The 25,923-nt window shown below is 40.9% G+C and overlaps 1 protein-coding gene across 1 annotated transcript in view; it reads right to left on the reverse strand.

The window, feature by feature from the left end:
- Positions 1–929: 929 nt before the first annotated feature.
- The window catches only part of LOC128139586 (cytosolic phospholipase A2 epsilon-like), a 35,242-nt gene continuing 10,248 nt past the window's right edge, over positions 930–25,923 (reverse strand). Inside the window, exons 3-20 of the mRNA XM_052782183.1 lie at positions 20,077–20,213; positions 16,434–16,565; positions 15,296–15,336; positions 14,801–14,843; positions 13,993–14,056; positions 13,273–13,433; positions 12,910–13,002; positions 12,471–12,508; positions 11,655–11,790; positions 10,027–10,163; positions 9,330–9,552; positions 8,654–8,768; positions 7,978–8,115; positions 4,805–4,912; positions 3,586–3,780; positions 3,002–3,168; positions 1,623–1,809; positions 930–1,400 (exon numbers count right to left, since the gene is read on the reverse strand). Coding sequence (XP_052638143.1) covers positions 1,192–1,400; positions 1,623–1,809; positions 3,002–3,168; positions 3,586–3,780; positions 4,805–4,912; positions 7,978–8,115; positions 8,654–8,768; positions 9,330–9,552; positions 10,027–10,163; positions 11,655–11,790; positions 12,471–12,508; positions 12,910–13,002; positions 13,273–13,433; positions 13,993–14,056; positions 14,801–14,843; positions 15,296–15,336; positions 16,434–16,565; positions 20,077–20,213 — 2,324 coding nt within the window. The 3' untranslated portion in view covers positions 930–1,191. The remainder of the gene's footprint in view (positions 1,401–1,622; positions 1,810–3,001; positions 3,169–3,585; positions 3,781–4,804; positions 4,913–7,977; positions 8,116–8,653; positions 8,769–9,329; positions 9,553–10,026; positions 10,164–11,654; positions 11,791–12,470; positions 12,509–12,909; positions 13,003–13,272; positions 13,434–13,992; positions 14,057–14,800; positions 14,844–15,295; positions 15,337–16,433; positions 16,566–20,076; positions 20,214–25,923) is intronic.

Genomic DNA, 25,923 nt, shown 5'->3' on the forward strand with positions numbered 1-25,923 from the left:
CTGCGTTTCATTTAAGTTTGAAGCAATTAAGTGCAGCTGATACTGACTGAAGCATTATCTTTTTTTAGATTAGTATCTTTGTTGTAATGAAACAGATTTACAGAGTATTTGCATTATTAAAATCCTTCATAAAGCAAATAATTATTTTGATCTTCATCTCAAAAATCAGCAGTTTGAACAAATTGCCTTGTGCTATTTATAGTAGTTGCACAGAGCCTGTGTTGCTTGTATACAGTCAGGGACTGACAAAGTTACGCAATTACCCATGAATTACTCATGGATATCAGTGTAAAGCACTTAGCTTGCCTTCTTACCACAAAATCTGAATGTCTTTCAGGTTTTGATGTTTTTATTCTCACAGCATCCCATCCTATAATAACAAGAAATACTATTAAACCTGTTAAAATTAATGGGATGTGGATGCTGAGCTGGATCCTCTAAATACAATGAGTGTCCAGTGAAAAGCACAACCCCAGGTTAGGTACTTACAAACACCAGAAGAGCCTATCCTGACTCACAACAGCATTTGAAACGGTCACTTCCAGGGGATTTTTCCAAACCTAAATATTGGTAATAATAAAATATTCCTAAATACTACAATAAAACTTGTAAATTCAGAAATATAGAAAATGTGTATTTTCCATGTGAAATCTCAGATTTTCTGTATCTTTTATGTTTAGTTTTGCATGTTATTTCTAACAAAATTTCTTGCTGACACTGTAAGAAAATACAGTTTTCTCTTTTTCTTTGAAATTGTCCACATTTATTATGTATTTTTCTGTTGCACTAGATTTGGAATAAATTCAATATCTGTAGCTTATTTGTCTTCACTTCACGTATACCTTCTACTAGTGTAGTAAATTTTGAAAGAATTTGTATTGCTGTCCCACATTCCTGCATTTAAAAAACTTGTCAACAAGCTCCATATTTCCTAACCTTTGATTTACTGCATATACATGTATATACATGAAAAAAATGTTCACCAGCAGTGAAATCCAACATAAAGCACGAGACTAACCATTATTTTGTTCGATTGGTTTATCTAGGATCACCACGTGGTGGAGAGAAACCACAGGCTGAGACAAGTCTTTGTACTTTCCCAAGACCATTGTGCTCATTCACAAACAGGTCTTGATTCTTCTGCAGGGAAAAAAAAATTATATGGTGTCTTTCTGAAACTCAGGACAGTGTTTATTTTTTGTGTTGTCGCTTCTGCTCTATGGCTGAATTCAAAGCCTGAAGGATCAGATGTTTGTTGTTCTGAATGTTGTAGCTGGTCAGATCTACCAGCTTGTTGAACTCTTCCTCTGTGTAGGTAAAGCTGTTTAAGCAATATGGGGAAAAAATGCTGGAAACGTCCACATTGCCCTGCGCCATCTCAGCAGGACTGCGCTCCACACCTGACAAATAAAGAAAGGTCATTGATGGGGTATAGATGTGGTCCCATGTCCCGCTTTCCAGCTGGGGCACAACGTTGCTCCTCGCTACCTTGACACCCACATTCCTCTCCCATGGGAGCCACAGCAGGGGAGGAAGGGGGCCATGCTTGACCATGTCTCCCATCCCGACACAGCCAAAGGGTGACCAGGTGGTGAGAGGACCATCTCTGTCCCACGGCTTACCAGGCTCTTTGTATTTTCTGAAGGTGTCATTCACCAGCGGGAAAAACACCACTGTTGGCGCCTCTGGGGTCTCTGTGTCTTCGAAGATGTAGCACTCCTTTAGATTTTTCTTTTCTTCTTCACTCAGGTGGACTTTGGGAAATGGGATTCCCTGCTTTAGGAAGTACTTGGAGGCTTCTTCCAAAGGCTGCATTCAGACAGAAAAAAAGAAAAGGTCAGAAATTCTGCTACCACCCAACTTTTCCTAATGCACAATGCATCCATCAAAGGCCCTTCACAAACACCTGGGAGCAGTGTTCACTGTCAGTATTTCTTCTAGCCTTTGTCTCTTGCCTGAGATATTAAGTACTAGTTATTAACAGAACAACAGTTCAAGACCCAGTCTCCAACTTGCACTCCTGATTGTTGTCTTACCTCCTTCTCCTCCTCAGCCTTTATCTGCAAGATAAATAAGATGTTCATGGCTGCAGGCAAGGGTGGCCTAACTGCTTAGGACACAGAAACATGCCCCTTACTGGAGAAAATCCTGAAATGAGCAGAATGGACAGGAATCTGAAATGGTAGGTTTTTAAAATACGAATTCACAAAGGTACAAACATTTTGTTGACTTGGCATGAAACATTTAAAAGCCTCTAACTGTCTTAGATGCCTTAAGACGGTTGTCAAAAGTGATGTAGGTATCTGGGAGCAAACATCATCTTGACTGAAATGCTAATTTAATCTTGTGGGTGTGTAAGTCATTTTTGAAAATAGGATTTTTGTTCCTGAATCTGGTTGGCACATATGAAAATTTTAGTCTTCAAGAACTTCTGTGTTATCCATATCTAGTAACAGGAATTATAGACCAGGTTATTAGCTGGTATTTGAAGCAGCAGATATGGTATCAAAGGACAATTCTCCACAGTTTACAACAACAACAAAAAATATCCAGTTACTGTTCTAAAGACAACTGGACAAATTACTTCTAACTCAACTGCATGTGGACGTCTTTAGATGGATATCACAAGACAAACAAAACAAGTTCATCAGTGGTGGTACTAGTTCCAAAGAAACACTCCATACGGAGCGTAGCCTCAATAGCCATATCGAGATCCCAGGAGCACACAGGTCTAGAAGATAGCATTTATCTATCAGAGGGTTAATTAAAATAAAAGATTTAGGAAACTGATACTACTTCTATTCTCCTTGGGGGATTTTCCATGGTATACCAGCATCACTGAGAGACCTAGGCATCTACAAAATGGGAGCGGTACACCAAGAATCTTTTTCTCCCAAAATCAGTTTCTTATACATAAATTATTCTGACTCCTTAGGAGTTAAAGAGGGCTAAAATGGCTAAAAGACAGCAGTTATAAAAGAAGATAGAGTGCTCATCACACCGATGTCTGCGATCCAGAAGAATAGTTTAAGTGTAGGACAACATCCACTTTCCTCTCTGGCCTCATGAGTGGTGGGTAGCTGATATCAATGTATCCCGCCGTGTCTGCCAGGCACATGAACTCTGCCGTTTCTGTCAGCTGGTTGGGGAAATTCTCCAGTACAGTATCTAAAAGGAAGTATTTGTTATGATGAGTGATTCACTAAAGAAGTAATATATCTGTTGTTTGGCTAATAAGGGAGGAAAAAATGCCTCTTGTCTCCCCATTACTTTTGCTTTCCAGGACCCTGCTACACTACAGAAGCTCAGCCTTGACACAGAAAAGAAAGACCTGTCCAAGGTAAAAAGACAGAGCTCCTTCACATCTCATGCTGCTCTTCTTCTGTCCCCAATGAGCAGTAGTTGCCATTCCCTGGAATCAAGTGACTTCTTGGAGCTGATTTGACTGGATGAAATTTAACTAGTTATCTTGAAATTTTTGTTTCCAGAGTGAAAAATAAAGCCTGTTCATCCTCTGCCTTCTCTTCACTGATGCAAACACTGCCCATCTAAGCAGAAAAAAAATTAATATTCAGGGATGTTTACCTTTCCACATACAGAAGTTTGTGCTCTGAAGGTATTCATTGTGCACCTGGAACCCCTTCAGGAAGTTGTAGAACTTTGAAACCATCACCCGCTCGGTCAGGACCTGCCGAATGATGCCCATGATGCCACATTCAGGGGTGACTAAGTAAGTCTCCAACTCATGACTCCTGGCTGGTGAGGAAGGCTCATCTCCTTCTGAAGGGTAGAGGAGACAAACAAGTTTTTGTTTTGATACAGTTCTTTGCAATACTTAAAATACCAAAAGGCATCTAATATTACCTAGAGGAAGGAAGATCCTAATAAGACATGGCAACATACAGTCAATGTCAAAGTAGGAACAAGAAGAAAATCAATCTTCAGTAAAACATATTCCATGAAAAACAAAGTCAGAGTGGCAACAAACTTCCTAAAGCTGGAAAAAGTGATCTAATGCTTGATAGAAGTCATAGGTGGATTCCCTGTGTGAAGGTCAGGGTACGCTGAGAATCTGGACCAGTTTCTTTCAAAATTAGTCCAAACCAGCTTTGCAAAAAAAGAGTGCTGTCAGGAGACTTAGACACACAGAAAAGAGCAGAGAAAAAGGGTTGTGCTAAATGGCACCTCATGAGATTGGGTAAGAGGGCCAATGACTTTCTATCACAAGCATTTATTGAGCTCAGGGTTCTACAACACTTCCATGCAGAAAGTGATGAAAAGCTCATAAACCAAACTCGCTAACCACATTTGAACAAAGAAAGGACAGTCAACACCTCTAAAGAGAACACAGGTTTACAACAAGATCAAAGAAAATTGAAATGGAGTTCCACATAATTGATATAACCATGTCTTCAACAACAACATACAAAAAGCACCATTTGCCAAGGCAGACAGAACACAGCACTGAGATATTTGTTACAAAACTGAAAGGCCCCTGGCAACGATCTGTTAAAGAACTTCAGTAGTTTGATATTTGGTGGCAAATCATCACTTGCATAAATTCAGTCCAAGGGAGACTAATGGAAATAATGTTGCTATGAATGAATTCAGAGAGGAAACCTAATTAGATATTGCTGGCAACATGACACCTCAGGGGAAAAAAAATCACAACAGTGCAGCATTGGCCTCAGTTTTAAGATTTAAAAAGCATTCACAAAGATTTCACGCTATATGCATCTGAACGTAACATTCATTTAAAGATTTATAAGACAACAGGTAAAGTAGAAACAGAAACGTAACCAACCAACATCAACAGTCCTGTGTTGGGTACACCTCAGTGAGGACCTTTCTGTAGGATCTGACGACTGCCAGGCATCCAAGAGGTTGTAGGAAAAAACATTGCTCCACAGGCCTGTGCAATGGTAAAGAACAGGGAAACTGCTTTGGAAACATTTTAATGGAAAATATCCCTTTAAAAAAATAACCTTTCAGCTTTGCACGGGGTATCCGAAAGCCTCAAGGTTTCCAAACTCTCAGCAAAATCTGTATGAAGTTCTTCTGTGGCAACTCACATTCTGCCCTCAAAGAGGAACCTAAACAGTTTTAAACATTGTGCCGGACCTTCAGCCACTGTAATTCGTTGTCACATACAGCTATTGCCGATACACTGCAAACCAACATTTTCTGTCCTATAAGCAACTGTAATCAGAGAGTAAAACCACATCATTTCCCATAAAATAAGGGTTTGGTCTGCAAAGTATGTCATATACAACCGTATACTTAGTTAAAGGTTTGGAGGCTGCTCCTGAACAGACAAGATTGAAGTGGTTAGAGCACAATTCCAGATAGTCTGCAGAGCAGTCCTCTAAAACAAGACATCTTCACTGTCCCTTGTAAGATTTCTCTTGCCACAAGTTCTCCTGAGTGAGCCTTCTCTCCCTCTCCTTGTTATCTCATCCCCAGAGTCCTTCTTCCACTTTTGCCCTCCCACTTAAAAGAACATCTAAAAATGCCTCCTCTGTGCAGAAATCTCCAAAAGCCTCTTGGATCTTGAAAAGTATTTCTTCCTCCACAGCTCTGCCGCAGGCCACGAGAAGAACTCTGCCAGAGAAGGCACAGCTGAGCTTTGCCTTGAAAATCTCCACCAGCGAAAGCTTTGCAAAAGCCATACATCATAAAGGATGCAATAATTTGAATTGCACAACGCAATAATTAGGTATTCCATAAATTAGCAACAGAAATACAATTCCCTTTTAAACCTGGCTTGTTTGTGGAGTGCAACAAGATGCCAAGGGTCTTCTGCTTCACAGGAAGTCCCTATGAGAATGGGACTCGCTTGAGAAATGTTAGGAATACATAATTAAGAAATCAGATAGGGGCTTTCTGGCTCTACACTTAGCTGGCAAGCAGACTTCATTTGCAGATAATTACCAGCCAGTTTCCATCAACACAACCTCATCTCCCTGCAGCTTGAGAAGCTTCTGTCCAGGCCTGCTGTGAGAAGGCAACTCCTCTCATTTCTCCTGTCTTCACTTGGTGCCTTCTCACTGCTGTAACTCTTCTGGCTCCACTAGCCCCGGGAGTTACACACTGCTCGTGCATTTTAACATCTTCCAAACACTGTTGTCCCCCCAGAACTTGGTCATAATTACGTAGCAATGTTTCCCTAACCTCTTGCACTGAATTTTAATGGTGCTTATATTTGCTGAAGTAAGAACTATGAGAAGAGATGGTATCTTTTACTAGGCTGACAGACTAGAAAATAGCGGACAAGTTTTCATGCACCCCAATCTTTCTTCTGGAAACCTGACGGTCTCTTGTATCCCCATAAGCTCATCCAGTCTTTCCAGCTCTAGCCATTGCTCTTATAAAAGGCTTTACCTCTCCCTGCAAATGACACCTTGCTTTTACCCTTAAACTATCACGCTGTAACTAATAGTACATTTTAACCACAACCCAAGAGGGCATTATATGTTTTATCGCTAGATGGCAACATCGCTTTAACTCTCCACTCTATCCTTTCTAAAGATACACCTACGGCTGTGGGGTCACCAGCCTAATTCAGGTGCTGAGGTTGAGAACACAGAGCTCATCCAAGACTGGATGTGTTGGGTGTGCTTGCTACCTGGCCACCTCGGGTATGAACACACTACACCACTGGTATTGTGAAACTGCATCGGAGGCACAATGTTCTCAGAAGGCGGCTCTGTAGCCCCACCTAACTCTGTCAGCACAGAGTGCTTAATGGAAGAATACAAGAAAATGGAAAGTATGAAGGGATCTCTTCTCCAGTATACTCTCCAGCATCTCAAGGTTCTGGATTCGGCGCTTCTAGTGCTGGTGGCTGCATCTGAACTACTGTGTTTCAGAGCCATCAGTGGGACTACCTTCCATGAATTTGTCCTCCTCTTTTCAGACCTATTTATACTCTTGGATCCTGTGTTATCTTCTGAGTCTTTTCCCTGCGCCATCTCTTTTTTTAACTCATGACATCACTAAAAGCTCTAAGCATAGCTATTAAAGCCCTGAGATTTAGTGTCTGTGTGGCTAAGCATAATCTTCTGTTCCTCATGCGCAGCTATTTTCTCATGATTGTACCCATATGACTCTGGATTCCTGCATCATACATCAAGGTGTGCAACTTTTCTGCCCACCAAATAAGGAATACCACGTGGTGTTGCTGGTTGTATGGATTTTTCGGTTCATAAGTAAACCTTTTCTTACCGGTATCCTTGCTGTCCTGTTGTGTGTTGTGCTTATTTACATGTAACACATCTGTTGTTCAGGATTTAAGAGCAGATGGACTCTTCTGCAGACAACTTCACCCCAGAGAACCAGCATACAAAGGGGTATGGTAGAGCATTCTAGCATTACGCAAAATTAAAACAAGAGTTGCATAAAAACTGCGAAGCTGTCTTTCATGCATTACTGGGAGCTACCCACTTTACTGAAATAAGGATAGCAAAACTCACTGATTTAATCATGCTAGCAAAATTACAAAGGAATTAGAATACTATTAAACTTGCAAAAATATCAGTAACAGTTCAGAAAACTACTCAAAATTGCCATATTTTATAAAGAACTCAGTAACAACATTGCTTTTTGTTATAAAATCATGCCATTCATAGACAAATTTGGTTTTAAGATTCCATTTTCAAAATACAAATGTTTTCCATGTGGAACTCTGCTGCTGATCGGTTCAAAACACACCTAACCTCTTTAAGCAGCCCTGAAACTTCAGGCATGAGAGTTACCATTCAAGACAAAAGCAACAGTGAATAGTGTTATTTGAAATTTCCTGTAAGTATTTTTTAGCCCATCTCCAGTGTCTAAGGAATTCAGCCAGAGGTGAGAACAAATATGTTGTACACTTTGCTTCAGTCCTGCGTGTTGCAGGGCACTGGTTGCAATATGCAGGGTCTGTAATATTAAAGTACATTTTTATGCAATTCAAATTTTTGCAATGGAGCACATTACCTTTCATGAAACAGATGCGGGATTCGGGGAGCTTCTTCATCAGGCGACCCATGAAGAACTTGCTGCCAAAATCCTCTGCACGAATGAAGGCACCGTATTTTAAGAACCCAACCTCATAAGGGGTGAACTCCACCCATTCTGCAGAGGCACAAAATGAACTTTTAAATCTCAATCCTATCCCTACCTCCCTGCAGGAAGGGCTCTGAAATGACAAGGAAGCAGCTGCAGGACAAAGCCTATCAGCAGGGTGATCACAGAGCGGCCTTCCTCAGGGTAAGGAGTTATCATTCAGCTGGCTTCAGCCACTCAGTAACGTTTCCCTGAACTTGTTCATTCAGAACTTTCCAACAAGCCTCTCCAGATAGGACATAAGTGAAGTTTATACCAAAAAGGAGTCAACCTAATTTTCCCCACATGTGGAGCTAAGGCTTGTGAGTACCTTGGCTGTCCTTAAGCACCTCCCCCAGATTTCTCCTGCCCCATAAAAAAGGGGTTCCTCCCAGAGCCTAGGCACAAAGTCTAGAAACGGAAAAGGAAGAGGAAGTTAAGGAGGAAAAGGAACTATTTATGAATGCTATGCTTCAGCAGTGCAAGGGGTTGCAGGACATGCAGTAACTGATAATGGAGATCATCTGAACACCAACCGAGTCTAGATACAGCTCAGTTTTGCCATCACCTTTGAACTCTGAAAGGCTGTAGTCTTCTTTGATGTTGAGGATCATGTAGATAGGTAGGGGATTCTGACCCTGACTCAATGCCTGTCGCTCATCTGAGAGTCTGTGGTTGTTTTTCTGTGAATTGACCAGAAACAGAGAAAGAGCAAAACCAAGGGACCTTCTTGGCATGGTGTATGGGCATGCAAGATTACAGCAAAACAAATACCTGTTTTCATCTTCATTTTCTTATTCTCTCCACTCATGTTGTGTCCAGACATTTTTTTAACCAAGGAGCAGTCTAAACATTTACACATCCACATAAGCATAATTACAGGTGAGCTGTAGGACACTTTGTGGTACAATGGTTTCTTGTTCTTCCCAGTAAACGCATCCACTTTACAAGGATTATTTAATTTCTCACAGGGAGGAACAGAGCAAAAGAAACCAAGAGCAGGACTCTGCTGTTAGGTGCTCAGATACTCATACTGGTAGAAGGAGACAGGTTTCTGCTCTACAGAATACCCCTTGGGCTGCTAATTATGTGTTGAGAGATATGTGGGGACAAATCCCCTGTTAGTCAGCAGAAGTCATTTGCTGGATAATGCTGGCATGCTCTCAGGCTAGCATCTGTCCCTGGAACTTCATTTTCCATGCAACAGTATTCAATAGCTATTAGGGAAAACATAAACATGTTACCCCATCACTTAATGCTTTTTCCAGCAGAAGCCCCCAGAAATCAATGCTAGAGATCTGGTATCCCTCTCGCTTCCGCAGTTTTAGCTCCTTCTCATAGTACTTAAAGCTCTCCAGGGAAAAGCAGTTTAGCTTGCACTTGGTCATATGCCTGCGGACTTCACCAATCGGTCTGGACAGATCCTTGCGTGACCAGTCAGCACTCTGATACAAATGTGACAAGGTCCTGGGGAAAAGAAAGGAAGTACGTTGTCATATGCTTAAGACGCTTTCCCATTTTAGACTTGGATTTAAGGACCACATCAAATGAACTAGCTGAGGTTCATTAAAAAGATCTTTTGGACTGAGTTTATTATTGAAAAGATTTTTTTGATTTAGAGGACCCCCCAAATCACTAGTGAAACCTGAGGACTTGCAAAAAGCCCCTCCATGCTATGTAGGTTTATGCACAAGGCAGTGATTTGCACCAAGGTCACTCACTAGGAAAGATCCTAGAGATGAAACAGAGTCAAAGAAAACATTCTTCCCTGTAAGCAGCGCCTAGGTCACATGCTGGCTCAGCCTATGTGTTCCCAATGCAGCGATAAAAAAGCTTGAGACTGAAGTAGTACACCTTCCTTTACCAAAACAAAGAGAATAAATCTCTCACACAGCAGACTATAGAGGTGACAAATGATATCTTTGTTCAGGATCTCCTTACCATGTTGAACCAGATGATCCAGTGATGTATGAAATAGCATCTAAGAGATCCAGCTTCTGAAGACCCAACAGGTTGCCTAACAGAGATGTCAGTGCCCGGGTGCCACCTCCTGTTGTCATGACTGCTACAACTGGTATCTGTTTAAACATCAACACAGCAATGGTAAGCAACAACTTAGTTTACCAGCACATGTGATCAGAGCTGAATGAATTGCAGCATTTCTGTCCCACAAGAAATTTCAACATTTCACCATTTCCCCAAGCAGGGGAGAAAAAGATGAAAACCTGGGATTTTGCACAGAAAAATAATAATAAAAAAGAAAGATTTGATAATTAGCTAATTTTCACTTTTTTTATCAAAACCAATCAATTTTGATTCTAAATTGTGACATGCTGGCTTACCAAAACAGCTCAACACTTTTTGTTTCAAGGCATTTCAATATTAGAGTGCATTTTCCTTAGCGGAACATCATCTCATGAGAGCTCTATTTTGAGAACAAGCAGAGCTCATCCTCTCTTGTAAGTCAAGTATAATGACTAGATTACATTTCCTATAAAGTACCTAGAGTATATAATTGCAGTGATGAACCACAAAGCCTAATTGCATGGAAATCTAAACTGTGTTACAGGAAGACAAATTCCTCCAAGAAACCCACTGAGTGAAGAGGAGCCAAATGACATTTCTCATACACATTTCCAGGCAATTGCATCAAGGAAATACTCAGCAGTGACTTGATTCAAATCAAGCATTTCAGGTCAAAGCAAAGTATTCTGATTCGGGTTTACCTGACTGTGAGAAAACAGTCTCTTGTTGGAAAATCTGAAATTAGTAGTTAGAAGTACTTCCCCTAAAAAATTCCTATACTTAAGAAACTGCTTTTTTCCACTGAAACTAGTGTGTTAATGAGAAACAGTATACTGATGTGATAATTTTGTGAGCAGGGACATCATTTGTAGCATCCAAAGCCATTCTGTCATAACGTTTAATATGCCTTTGGTCCAGCTGTCCTGGACAAAGGGAAAAGCACAGGTGAAAAAAACCCTCTCAAAATGAAAACTTCTTCATTTCTGAAGTGCCTGATCACAGATCATGTTCTGTCCCTAAAGCACCAACCATCCCCATGCCAGCATGGACATGAATAAATACAAATCCTAACTCAGTCAGATGAGAGAAAGATGTTGGATGTCTTTGTGCTGTTAGAGTGACAATACAGATGAAATGATGAGCACCAGAGAAGAGAGTCTGTGATAAGACACATTCTCATCAGTGTTATGTATCGCTTTAACTGTTAGGTTTTCCCCCTCCAAAATCTGGTAATATAAAATACCTTCTGGGGCCCTGGTGACTGAGCTAAGAGAGTAGGACTAGCCAGTCTATAGTTCATGGATGAAAAAGAAATAAGGCAGGGAAAAAATGCTGATTTATGGCATTCTCTTTTCTGAGCAAACGTGTAGCAAGTGGGTTTGACACTATCCGTGCTCTCACAGTGTTTCATCTAAACATTTCTCAATGCTTTACATGGGGCACTGGATACATCAGGGCTGGTTAAGGAACAATATGCAAACAGCTACAATCATAACACACTCCTGTTATACAGCACAGTCCAGTCTCTGTGGTGCTCCCCATACCTCATGGTCTTGTAGGTCTTGCTCTAAATGAAGTGCTTTTTTCAGAGCAGAAGCCACAAACTTCCTCCGTTTCTGCAGGAAATTTTTCTCCTCCATACACAGATCAAAATCCAAGCGAACATCTAAGTTTCTTGACCTCAAACAAAGTCCAGGGTTAAATAGAATGTGCATGATCACTTACAATTAATGTCTGGGCCCATGCTTACAAGTCACAAACTCTACTATTAGGCTTAGAAAAGCTGCTATTGCAGCCCCACAAAAGCACATCACAGATGGTATAGACAAGGTAGAGAAAAGGCTGAGAAAGTTAAAAAGTTGTAAAATCTTACAGAAAAAAAAACAGAAATATTTTTTATTGCTACACTGATTTTCAAGAAGTGTCTAACATAAATACTGCAATCCATATGCAGATACTATAAACAGTGGAATATTTAGGGTTTGTTGCCTGAAGACCTCTAGGTTTTATAAATACAAATACTCTGGATTCTTTACAAGTAAGGAAAGTGAGGTATAAATACATATTTTTCTAAACTTGTAGCTCCATGGATTTTGCAGCCAGAAAAGATTATTCTCCCCGTGCAAACTGAACTCCTGCATAGTAGCATAACAGGAAATTTCACCCAGCACAGTTGACAATGTTCAACTTCTGGACATGGGTAACTAACATGGGGTAAACAGGGGTAAATATAATCACTGACTAAATACTTTCTCCCTTAGTTACAGAAAAAGCTAAGAAGGCGAAAAAGCTAAGAAGGCAAAAAAGCTGGCCGGCATCTTTTTTTCACAACCACAAAACCTAAAGACAGAATTTCTTACCAGTCATTTGACTTCACATGTAAATTTATTGTTTCATCCTAGAAAAAAGCCACAATATAAGCACTGGCCCTTCCCTTCCCTTTCCCCTTTCCTTTCCCTTACCCTTTCCCTTCCCTTTTGTTTCCTTTCTTTACACTGTTTTATACTAAAGATACAAAGAACAGCATACAGTAATAACCAGCACCAGCTCTGCCAGTGTGCCGCATCTTGCCTCATTGTGTGCGTTTGCTCTGACCTGCATGAGTCCCCCAGTCCGTTACAGAAATCTGTCTGTCAAATGTTTGGCTGTGGTTTTTAGTTCTGCTTGGTTCATATGAAAATGCACGGGCCCTATAAGTTATATATCTAAACCCCTACTTCACACTGATCTAATTAACTCATGCCCATTGATCTTTGGTCCATAGCTTCACATTTATTCTAAAAAGTTGGTATCAATCACCTTTGCTACTGCTACTTTCTCCTTGAAGGGAAGTGAATCCAGAGGAATAGTGAGGGATGCATGGTAGTCTTTTTTCTCTTCACCTGAGACACACTGAAAAATAAATTATGATGTAGAAAAATATTTAATGTATATACCACAAAAAAGCACTGTCACCAACTTATTTTTTCAAATGGGGTCACTGTCCAGCAGTTTCCAAGTTGGCATCTAATATTCTGATGTCTTAGGGGGTACAGTGCTCTTCCAGAGCAGAAGATCATGAAAGATGGCTTTTAAATAAAAATACAAATTCTTTCCATTTGCCTCAGTCAGGTATGGAAAACCATGAGTTTACTGTGCTTACTCAAGCTAACAATCACATACCGAGCAGAAATGAGGCTTCTCTGCTAGAGCCATGCGCAGCTCTGACAGGCTGTACTTGAGGTAATGGAAGTCCAGGGGCTTTGCAGCTTGCCAGGAAGAGCCCAGTGACAGGGTCTGGCTCTCTTCATAGGATCCCTTCACTGAAAACAAGAAGTCTTTTTCTAAAAGAAAAAGATGAAAACCATACAGAGAAGTTAGTAACTATGATTTCAGAAATAGAACACTAAATGGGTCATTCAGAAGTTGTCATTTTTATATGCAAAAAATTCAACAATGCTTAAAAGCTCCCAGGATCTATTTATGCAACCATAGAACATTACAGGAAGAAGAAAAAAAAAGAAAAGAAAACAAAACAAAACAAAGAGCTTATAAACTAGCAGTAGCTGTTTTAAAAACTCAGACATACAGGCAAATTGGGCAAAATGTAAATTATTGAGATAGAAATATATACTTACTTCTATTTTACAGCACTAATAAGAATCATTATCACTCTAATCATTCACTTTAATTTCAAAATCCAGTTTTTATAGTTAGTTAGCATAGACACACTATAACTGTTGGATCTATGATCCTGTATATACTCCTAACCATCCAGTTCCTGTGCTCTAATTGTAAGAACAAGGTAGGAAAATTATCAGATAAGAAAATGACAAAAAAAAAAAGATAAATTTTCAGTTTACCATAGCATAAGATTTTTTTGTTTCTAATTTAAAGTCTAACCTGAAAGTTCTTTCTTCGTCCGCCTATTGTCCACCAGGACTTCCAAGCAGGAAATTTCACGAGACTGTAGCAGGGATGAACAATGAGAGAATTAAGTATACAAAACATGCCATATCTGAGTCACCTCACTGCTACCTGTCTCTGGTCACCTGGGTCCCTGGGGTCTGGAAAACTGTCCACCCTGTGTTTGTTAGGCTGATAAGAGAAAGACCTCGGCACACTGAAGATGTGCCAGGTTTCAGCTGGAAGAAAAATGGCTGTGGTGCTGTGGTCCATCCACGGGGCTGGGGCTGGGAAGGGAAATAACAGGGGAGGGACTGGGAGTGCGCTGAGGCCTCCCAAGGGCAGACTGATAGGTCAGCCAAATCACAGGGCTCTCCTTGCAGCCCTGCCTTAGTGAAGTTGGACAGCCAAGTGCTTCCTCCTCTAAATAGTGAGTTAGGGGCAGTCGAGAAAGCAACTTCCATATCATCCTATGGAGGTGGGGAAAACAGGATGGTCATGAGGGGGTCCCAAGAGAAGTCCCCAGAGGCAGTAAGTCAATGAAAGAGCGCTTCAGGCTTTGTCAAGAGGCTTGCTGTCAGCTGGTGGTGGTGAACAGGGCTCTGGGTATCCCCAATGGCTGCGTTCCTCTTTCCTAATACAACCTTGCACAGGGAGCAGCACAACAGGATGGCTGCCAGTGTCCCACCCCCCACCTCCCTCCCCTTCAGCCCTGCCTGCAGTGAGCTGTTGGGGCACCTGCCAGATTCATCACTCCCATCACTAGGTTGAAAACAAACACGGAAGAAAAATAGTTTAAAATTACCACTAATACACCATTAGTGACAAGCTTTTCAGGAGGGACTGGACTGAAAGAGAGGAAAAAAAACTGCAATCAGAACTAATATGACCTAAATACGTCCTTAAATGAACACCAAGGAATAACACTTTCCTTAAAGGTTGCCTCGTCCAGCATAGTCTCAAATATGTCACTGATTTCTAATTTTGGGAGACATCTGAAATGTCTCTTCCTTATTTTTTTTAATGATAAGGGTAAACAATAGTAGTAATAAGCACAGTGGCTGCAGTTCTTATTATCCTTCTCCCTCTTCCAGCAAATAATGGGATACAGTAGTATCCAGGATGGTTCTTGGTAAGATAAGGAACACAGTGTTTTAGCCAATATGCAGCTGACTAGATAAACACCAGCTGTTGCTGTGATGCTGAGCATTTTAAACTACATTATCTTAAATGCTACCATGTGTTTGACTGCCTGCTTTGGCAAAGGACAGTTGTTTGGTCCTGTATGGGTTTTACTCACATGCTCTCCGATGCAAACTCAACCTCCAGCATCTCTTGTGTCTGTAAAAGATTAATTCATTATAAGCGTTTGAATTAATTTTCTTTCTCACTAGCTATGGTTGTCAATGATTATTCTGGCTCCTGAAACAGCTCTTAAAATCAAATCTCCTTCCTGTTCTAGGGTACTCTCAGATGAGTGAAAGCAATTGAGTTAGAGTGATTTTGGAAAGTATTTTCCCTCCTTCATTAACCATCAGTCCCCGGGGTGACTGCATTCATCCATTCAGTAGTGAGGCAGAGTAAAATTGTCACATAGGCAATCCCCAGTCCTAAGCCTGCAATAACTGTTGGCTTAAAACTATCTAAAGCCTTGTTTTTTCTGGGTAACGTTATCAGGAGACGGAAACTGTTGGATAGCAGAGGGCATTCTCAGTTCTGATCGAAAGGACTCCTGTAACGTGGACAATACATTGACCAGTCACCAGACAAGTTAATATAGACTGCCTGCCAATATCACCATAGAGCTCAATACCAATACATAGCCTATAAGAAAAGTCAGTGAAACAGCAAATCTATAAAAGTATCTAAATGGGACATCCAGATCCCATGCTGAAGTCATCATGTATGCGTTCAGGCACACTGAAGTAATGAGATAGTTACAGTAATTGACCATCAATGGGTTTTAGCACCTCAGCATGGATCTTTGTGTTATATTCAGGTATACACAGAAGAATTACAGGGCAAGGTATCAGTTTTTAAGTGAATACTCCAACATCTGTGCCAGAATATGCCCAAACTCATAAGTGCTGGTCCCACAAAAAGAAATTCTAACAGAGAAACTGTGTGCAATGGTGATTAAGTCTTTTATCTCCAAAAAACCTATTTGAGCAACAGAATCAAGAAAGAAGGGGAAAAAGGAAACTCTGGTGTCTGAGGTTTGAGGAGCTAATAAAAACCTTCAGGATTATGTCCAAAGTAGGGAGGTAAACCTTGTCCACTTTGCTGAGCAAAGTTTGGAAAGTATTTTACAGGATACATGAAGCACAAACCAATAGGAAACAAACCCTCCTGCCTACAATTGCTTTACAAAAAGTTATTTAGGAGGCAATATCAAAAATGTATTTCCTTCCTGTGGCCAAGACAGTTTTATTCCTCACCTTTGGATTTAGCTGAAAAGTCAAGTGAACAATTTCTCCAAGCTGAATTTTAGCAACATCAAAGAGGACCGTGAAGAGGAGGTCATCTTTAGTGGCTGCATTTTCATCATAGACTTTCAGCTCCAGAATATTCTGTGAACAGAGGTACAGGATTAGAAACATCTCTATTTTGAGACCTTATGGAGGTACAAGATGATGTGCTCAGCATGTTAAGGAAGACAGAGAAAGGATGGGGAGAAGTGAGAGAGCATGCACAACCTTTTCATCAACACAGAGCTGAAGAAAAATATTCTGAACCTAACATAGTTGGGTTTGTTGCCAATTTCCCCTGCAGAGTAATTTAAATGACAAAGGCTAGTAGAATCATTGAATATGTAGCTCCCATATTGAAAAACATGTTTGACCTCTGATTTGGTCTGAGGTCACCACTTTTCCCTGAATTGTAGGAAACCATCTAGTAGTCAGGACTTTATTGCTATTGGTGAAAAAAAAAAAATCCTTGGATATAAGCAGTGATTAAAATACGTTAAGGAAGCACCATATAACTACTGCATGGCTGCATAATTATATCCTGTAAATTATTAAACAGATCACATGGAGGTAATTACCACAGAAACTACAGAAACTGATATGTTTTTGTTAAATTGGTGACAAGATGCACAGAAAGCAGCAGAAAAAAAGCCTATTTCCATCAGATTATATCGTACACCTCTCAATCTCCTCTTTCTTCCTTCCACTGCACAAATCTCCTCCTCTCCCTCCTCTGTCACCTGCCTGTTTGGATGGACAGGAGGAGTAACAGCCCCTGCTGTGCCTGGTTGGTGTAGCTGCACATGGGCTGGCTCAGAGGTACCTCCCAGAGTGCTGAGCAAATTAACTTTAATGGCTGTTTTCTCAGTGGGGAAACAATTCAGGCCTCTCCAGAGGCCTCTCCATATTCAGATGCACATTTTCATGTCAATTACAGGGACCTCTTATCTCAGAGATTCTTACTTATCTATCAGATTTAACTGACACTTGCTAAGAGGTTTGATTGTTATTAAAGACACGAAAACACATGCACAAAAAACAGTGAGCATGTGAGCTTTGTTGCCTTAAAAGTTCTTAATGAATCACAGGAAGGTCCATAACTAAATTTGGTAAGTGATTGAATATACAAATATACTGAAAGGAAGATAATCCAGAACTCAAGTATTCAATTTTGACATCTATCATTTCTGTAAGAAACCAGCAAGTGAGAGATGGCAAGCTGTAGTGAACTCGAGTTTGCAGTTTGCTGCCAGAAGACAGAAAGGCTGCTGCCCTTTAAGGTCATATATGTAAATGCATCCACTGTGCTTCAGACAGAAAAACAATTCTGTTTGCGGCTGACAGGGTCACCAGTGGGTTCCTGCCCACCACACTTGCTAAGAGAAACATACCAACAAGAAGCAGAGAGAAGCAGCCACAGCAACTTGGTTTACAGGCCAGCCTTAAAGAGCCTGTAAAGGATTATGGGAGGCGATGGAGGGGATATGCTTAAAAGCAATTATTTGCCGTTTGTAGAAGGCAGGCATCCACTGAAGAGCAGGTCAGATTTCCTAGCTGTGATACTGCAACAGACTGCCCTTATTTGGCTAAAATGGCTGACATTTTCTTAGTGGCCAACTCATTTGAAGTCCCTCAGTTACTCCCAGCTAGCCAGGAGGGGCATGCACAGGGTGCTGGCTGGCTAAGGGAGATCTCCAGCTGCACCACTGGGATGCTTTGTGGGAAGCAGCAGAGGCTCTCTGGGCAGTTCATTGTTTCTATCTGCTCCTGACAGAGGATATGAGGGCAGCATCGCTGGGAGTCAGGCACCAAGCAGAGACAGCCCTTGGAGGGGGCTGCGTGCCACCAGCTCTGGGCAGGGTGGCCACCCTGGAGCTGGGGAAGCGCTGCCCACAGCACCAGCCCAGGAAGCCCTTCCTCGCCCACTGTGCTTCATCAGATGTTCATCAAAACAGATGCCTTTCAGTAAACACTCCCCTTCCTGATGGGAACCAGCCCAACATACCCAAACAAGTTTTTTTATTCCACGGTGAGAGTGTATTATAGGATTTTACTGAGCTCTGGCTCCCATGATTTAGGAAGATGAATACCTCAATGATACACAGGACAGGCGAGGAGAAAATAACCAGACCAGCAGACTCTGGCTCTGCTCAGAGAGTAATGAGAAGAGCAATTGCAGTGTATGCAGAGAAACCTGTGAGAGCCTTAACCTAGTCTGTTGAGCCCAGAGAGCTGCAAGGCAGCAGTGACAGACATGCCAGAGCGCTTTGGTTGTCCCAAACCCCCACGACACATTCTGTGCAGCCCACACTGAAGCCACAGCGACCACTGCCACACTGCTCTTGTCACATGCTGAAAATTATTGGGGCTAATGCCACATCTCTTGTCTCCTGCTGCAAACTTACTGCAAAGTAAATGTAAGGTCTTCCCAAATACTACTCCATGAAGGATTAGATCAAGCAGCTTCCTGTGGCCAAGACATTTTTTTCAGCTGCTACATGTGGTATTGCAGTTTTGAAAGACCTGTCAGCCACGAACCATTGCAAGGAGCAGGTGCTCTGGTGCAAGAGTTGCAGATCAGTGGGTGTTCCCGTGCTGCAATGTTTGTCCCTTGCCTTTCGCCTCCCTGATAAACCTGCAGGGCTCAGTGAAATTGTGCCTCACCAGTGTTTTGAAAGAAGCCAGAATTTTTTTAGTTCTGCAGGGAAAGGACTGGATGTAGGCCACAGATGGACAGGCGTGTTAAAGCTGAAAACCATACCAAACAGGACCCAGTATCACCTAACTCTGCGGAAGGAAGCCTGAGAACTTGTATCACGGGCAACTTTTGCAGACAAAGGCAAGAGGGATTGTTCACTGGAGACCCTGTGGTGTAGCAACACTTTGAACTATTCTGAATGCTCCTTTGGAGGAGTTTAGTGATGCTCAAGAGAGCCGGGGGACTGGCCTGCTGATTTGGCACTTGGCAGAAATGTTCTTGTCCCACTCCGCCATCAGCACTAGCAAATGAAGGGTGCAAGTTGTAAAGCAGAGTTTGATTGCCCCAGGTGTGAAGTAACCTTGGCTTACTTGGCCTATCACTGATCTTTGTACACTCCTAGACTCTGATGTTGATGCTGCCTTTTGGAGGGAGTGTATAGTGGGACTTGCAAATCTTCTTAAGCTCTAACATTTATCATCATGGCAAAAGCTCAGCTGGTATTCTTTTGCAAACTTTAACTGTTGTTTTGTGAATTTTTTTTATTGCAGGTTATTCCAAAGGAATACTAAAAAAGTACAGCATGGTAATGCTTCCACCACTTAGCTCATATATGTCTTTTATGCTGTTCAATTTACTCTGAAATTTTCACGTTTACTCTTGAAAAGCAGTGATTTTAAAAAAAAAGATTAAAAAGTGAAAAGTGATAGAACATTATATGAATAGTTGTGAAATATCTTGGCTATCTTTTATATATCAGAAAATAAAATTTAATTTTGCTGCTGCATGCTACACCACATCCCCTTACCCATATCCTTGTAGTCCCTCACACATTTATTTTTATGGTATCCTACGTATCAATCACGCAATGAGATCCCCGCCCCAAAAGAAAAAGAAATGCACTCTGCATCTTACTTTTACTTGGCTCTGGATCCTGAAGCAAAATGTTTCATTCCACACTGGGTCTTTGCAGTTCTTGACGGTTTTGGTCCGGACAGTCTCAGGGGAAGCAGTGGGCAAAGACAGGCTTACATAGCAATCTGTTTGACTAACTGTATTTTAAAAGGTATATTGTAACTAACAAATTAATATAAATATCTTGGAGCATAGCCTTATAGCACTGTATAGACCGCAAGCTGCAAAAAGGAGATATTGTTCTATTGCTTTTCTTACAGGTCTTTATTCAATAGCACTTGCTACTATTTGTTCCCTCCTGCAGGTAGGAGCTCTGGTCATTAATGGAAAATCAAAAAAGCTACGGCAATAAAGACAACTGGTAAGAAAAAAATATGCAGAGCTAGTTTTACTTAACAAAACCCATTATTGGTATGTCCCCTATTGCAAATCAACAGATTCCTGAGACGGAGAAGAAAAAGGTTTACATTTTAAGAGAACTTTTAAAGGGTAAAATACTTATTTAACTCTTTGAGCATTTAGACAAGGGTCTAACTTTGTCCTTTGCTCTTGAGAGGGGAACAGAAGAACTAAAGATGGTCTGGGTACAAAGGATCTTCCCCCTCTGGTCTGCTGCCCTCATACAGCTGTAGCCCAGTCCATGTAATGAGCCAAGTGTCTCACCCAACATGCAATCACATCTCTTCACTGTCAACAAATATGCAAAAATAGCAATGCACTTTCACCTTACTGATTTAAACACTGAGCCTTAATAATAAAGAAACTTCTAATTTCTGAGAAAGCTGTTAATGTAACACAAGGTTGCACAGTTAGCTACAAGTATGGCATTAAATCTTCATAATACACAGGGGCTGCTTTGGGTTGGGCTCCCAAGAACTGCCCCCAGCTGGGACAAACCACCTCCCGGCCGGGAGGTACCACACATATGCCGGGCATTGCCACAGGGTGTTGACAAGTTGTCTCTTGGGGATTGCCAGAGTTTTTGGGTGAGAGGCAGGTTGGGTATTCGTATGTCTGTGCAACTAACTTTCCTTTTGTGTGCTAACCTGATGGATGTAGAGTATTTGGTGGTTAGGATTCTCTCTGATACCGCTAAGAAGATGCTGGTTTTCTTAGCAGGGAGCAGCGCTGGGCATCTGCTCCTAAGTGCATAGAAGAGTTGATGTCTCATGAACCTGTGGTAATAAGCTGAGACCCTGAAAATACAGTGAAGAGTGGTGGGACTCGCCCTCTCTACACTGTCGTTCACCCTTTCCAGCCCTCCCATTTGGAGCAAATCTGCTGTCCTTCAGTCCTGTACACTGTTTGCACTTATTTTTAGACAACGGACATTTCTTTTATCTGTTGGGCAACTACAGGTGTCTCTAATGTCTCCAGCTCTAAGAACTTCTTTTGTAATCACAGTAACAGGTCAGACTTGGGTGTAATAACAGGCAGTTTGGTACTGTGGGATACAGGCCGAGAGGCAGCATGATCAAGTGGGTAACCTGCTGGAAAATGTCTCATGACATGTTGGCTCCAGTCCCAGCTCTGCTCCAGGCTGCTAAGTCACTCTGGGCAATTGCTTCCATTTACATTTATCTTGCTTCTCTATCTGCATTTCCCCATCAATAAAACAGTGATAACGATCCTTTCCTCTTTTATAATCTGCTTTGACATCCTATGATTAAAAGCATTATACGAAAAATAACTACTGTTAATAATATTTCCACATGACCCACAAGAAGAGAGTGCCTTATCAGTAATTATGTTATTCTTTCTCTACCAGTCTCTTGGTTCTCATGCCACACTTTCTTTAAACTTGTGGTGTAACCCATGTGGCAATGAATAGGTGTTGCTTAAAGAAATTTGTGCAATCAGCTTATGTATGAATTATGATTTATCTTTCAAGTCTTCTGAAACTGTCTGAACATGAAACATCTTCCAGTTTTTCAGCATGCATTTCATAGTTTCCCCCTTGCTGTCCCTAGCAGGGAAGAAATTATTTTAACATCGCAAATGCAGAAGTCTATAATTCTTGTAAGTAATATTAGGGTATTTTTAGACTTATTACTGCAATTTTAAAATGCAGAATATGTGCAATGTACCTGTAGATAACAATTTATTGGTCAAGGAGGTGATAAAATGGTTTCTTTAGCTCTCTCCCACACAATATTTTCTACAATTCTTCCATTGATTTTTAACAGTTGAAAAAGACAATAGTAACTTTGCATAGTTACTTCTTCAGACGGTGTCAAACAGGTAAGAGTGAGAATATATGTTTCTTCAGCAACTCTATCTGTCAGTTATGGACTACTGATATATGTGTTTTAGAGAATTTGTTCATTTATGGTCTGGGATATCTCTTTGTTGTACATACTAGCTATGAATCCTGATTTAGAAGGCAGGCATTCTATATTTTCAGAGTATCAAAGAAGCTCTAAACTTGTGACTTATAATCTTGTATCTAGATAGAGCTGTGGTGGGACCTCTGTTCAGTCTTTCATTCTCTGAACACAATAGACCTACAGCCAACTTGAGAAGTTAGTCCAGTCTTTAGCAAGGCTGTTCACCCTTAACAAGAGCAAAAACAAAGTCCCACAACCTGATAATCCCCATGTAACACCAGCTCAGTTAGCAACCAGCGAGGCCTCAGCCTCAACATAGCCCAAGACAAGAATGCAGATAGAGACAAAGATATTTGAATCTGAAAATAAGCAATTACAGCCAAGCCACTGGATGAAGAATAACAAATTATGCACCAGAACTATAATGTTGCAGGACTTATCTGATAACTTATACATACAACGCAGATTTAGATAAATTTTGGACCAGATCCCAAATACACAATATTAAACATACGTGCAGGTGATGAAATTTAGCACTGAGATGTCTTTGCATACGCTCCCAGCCCTGGACAGGAACAAGTGGATGCTCAGTATCTTCCATGTTGGGGTTCTCTTCCACTCTCTTCCTCCCTCCACCATAAAAGGCCTTAACTGTTACCAGCTACTGAAATTAAACATGTCCAGATTGAAGAGGATTGACTTAGCCTGGCATATGAGAAAGAGCTGAAAGAAATGAGTTTGCTAACTAAAAAACAACAACAAAGACTGTCAAATAACATGGTAATAGTTAGTTCTGTAATGTCTAAATGATTGATACAAAGAGGACAATCATCTGTGGCTCTGCATGGCCAGAGGGAAATAAACAAAGACAAATATTAGGAAAACTGCTCCAGCTCTAAGAGAGTTATAAATTTTCTAGGTAACTCATTTCAGAGGGTATTGGTACCCAGATATGTATCAAAGAGTGACAGACAAGGTAAACTTGATCCTGCTTCAGAAGAGGACCAGCCTAGGTGAACCTACAAGGTGTCATATAGAATTGCTGCCACATGATCCCCATGTTTACGCTGGAAGGCAATAAACAGGATAATCATGTCATGTCAATTATACCGCAGGGAAACCAACTAACCAGTCTCCCTGCCAGCCTTGACTGTCAGGGAAGGAAGTGATAGGACATCCTTATATTGTAACCAGCCCACGAGATCGATTCCCAGATATCTGGGCACTGTCTCCAAAACAACTCCAAGCCTCCTTCTTTGACATGTATAAAGTAAGACTGCTAAGTTCATTGGAAAAGTTGCCACCTTTCCTTTCCAAACACATACAGTGTCCAAGTAACAAGGCCTAAATCCATACCTAGAGCCTCCGTGTACCATCCCAATATAATCGTCAAAAGGAAACAATACAAAAAGCAACAAAATATAATGCAGAGAAGCCCACAGACAGCTGTGCTACAACTTCACCCATCCACCCCAACTCTTCCATGAAGCAAGAGGGGATAAATTATATCACCTAAGTGGCATTTTGGGTACGTACAGCTGTTCTTGCAAGATTTGTACATGCTAACAGAGGCACAGATGTCATTAGATCACCCTTACATATGCTCTCTTTTGGCAAAGTGGAACTAGAAATCATGTATTTCCATAGGTACACCCATTTTTAGACTTTTCATAAGCATTGCCACTATTTCACTCTTCCCACTTTCAGAGTGTCAGCCAGTAGGAACGAAAAAGCTGTATATTTTTGGCCAAGAGATACTATTAAGAGGTCACACTTCCTTTGTTCCACCTCAGACCCTCTTGCAGTGATATGTGGTGCAATCTCACATCTATCACTGAAAAATATTTTTTGGAAGGTTCTTTCATTTCCATTTAAAAAGAAACTAGCCGAAAATTCAGACTTGGCCAGGCATCTACACTGTTGATGCAGTGGGTAGTTAGAACTGCTGGGCATCTGAAGAAACCATTATCAGAGGGAAATATCATGGAAACAGAATTGGAAACAGGCTGCAAGCAGTACACAGAAGTGCCTCGGATTTCAAAGAAAACAGAAGTGGGAACAAAATCAACACCAGAAGCAGCTGAACCAACAAAACAACACTCACATTTTCTTTATTCACTCAGTAAGGGAATAGAAACAAAAATGTTTTTAACGTTTAGCTGAAACTAAATTTTTTTTTTTTTGCCTTAAACATCATTATTTTGACTCAGAAATGCCTCTGACGTGCTTTATAAAAATATGTAGTAATGGTACTTTTTCTTGTATTCTCCTCCAGGATTTTTCTGAAAAAGCAAGAGCAGTACATCATGGGAGATGTAATCTTGTGCAGGAACTGACACTAAGCTGCAGCACTGACAGTGCACTGCAGCAGTAATACCAATTTGAATTTTTCAATTGAGACTCAGAGTTTTGAAAGCAAAACTTTGCTACTGCATAAATAAACTTTATGGCAGGGACACTTCTCCCAGATATCTTTTCTTTCAAGTAAGATTTGGTACTGAATGGGAAGCTACCAAAAAGCTGTAGCTCAATATGATAGCGAGGACAAGGTCAGCTGACTGGCACGAGGTGTTGTCCTTTTGCTGGGTATCTGAAAACCAGAAAGTATTTGCAAATATGATGAGTGAGGTTAAAAATATCCCAAGGTCTCACTTACAGGAAGAAGCTAGCACTGATAATCTGTAGGAATTTACTGTAGATTCTGTACACATAAATAAAAATAGATACCTGTAGATGTTCTTTGTTTTTTAGAAGAGTTATGCCTAAGAAAACAGCATGGAAATAAAAAAGCATATCGTTATAACTAAGTAACAAAAGTAGGGTGCAATAAGTCACTTCATTCCCTCACAGAATCGTTTGCAGCAGCCAATATGAAGGTAAAGACATCGATGCTGATGAATTAATTTGGTAAGAAAAATTCCATAACATACCAGGACAACTCACTGGAAGCAAAAGTGTTTACACCACAATGTAAATAGGTCTTCGTGTGCCTGAGAATTCAGCCCAAAGTCTGTAAATGTCAGTCACCATTTTGTGAATTAAATTTTGGACCTACAGGGCACAACACACAGGTGAGGATTACAGTTTGATTATTTTGGTTTATTTGTTAAGGAGAGAGTTCATTCAGCCTGGATTAAAAGCTTACACTGCAGCACCAGTTCATCATGACATAAATACTATGACTTGGATGCATTGCCAACATGCACTTTGCCTTTGGCAGCCAAGTCTTCACATTTTATACATCTTTTCTAGAAAGATGTCACCACCAGTCTCTTTCACATCAAAGTAAGCCACAGATAAACACGCAGCCTCCAGACTATCTTTTACCACAAGACCACAACTAATCCTATTTACACAGTGAAATTAAATGAGCTCATATTCTGTCTGGAGTTCTCCAGGACTCCCAACTGATCTAGCAGTCTACAGCAACCTTCCTGTGAGTAATAACGAATGAAAGCATTAAGAATAGATACATCTGACTTGCAAGGAACATTTATACCCAAGACCCATTTTGTCTAGT

Source organism: Harpia harpyja, chromosome 3 (assembly GCF_026419915.1).
Source record: "Harpia harpyja isolate bHarHar1 chromosome 3, bHarHar1 primary haplotype, whole genome shotgun sequence".
NCBI lineage: Eukaryota > Metazoa > Chordata > Aves > Accipitriformes > Accipitridae > Harpia > Harpia harpyja.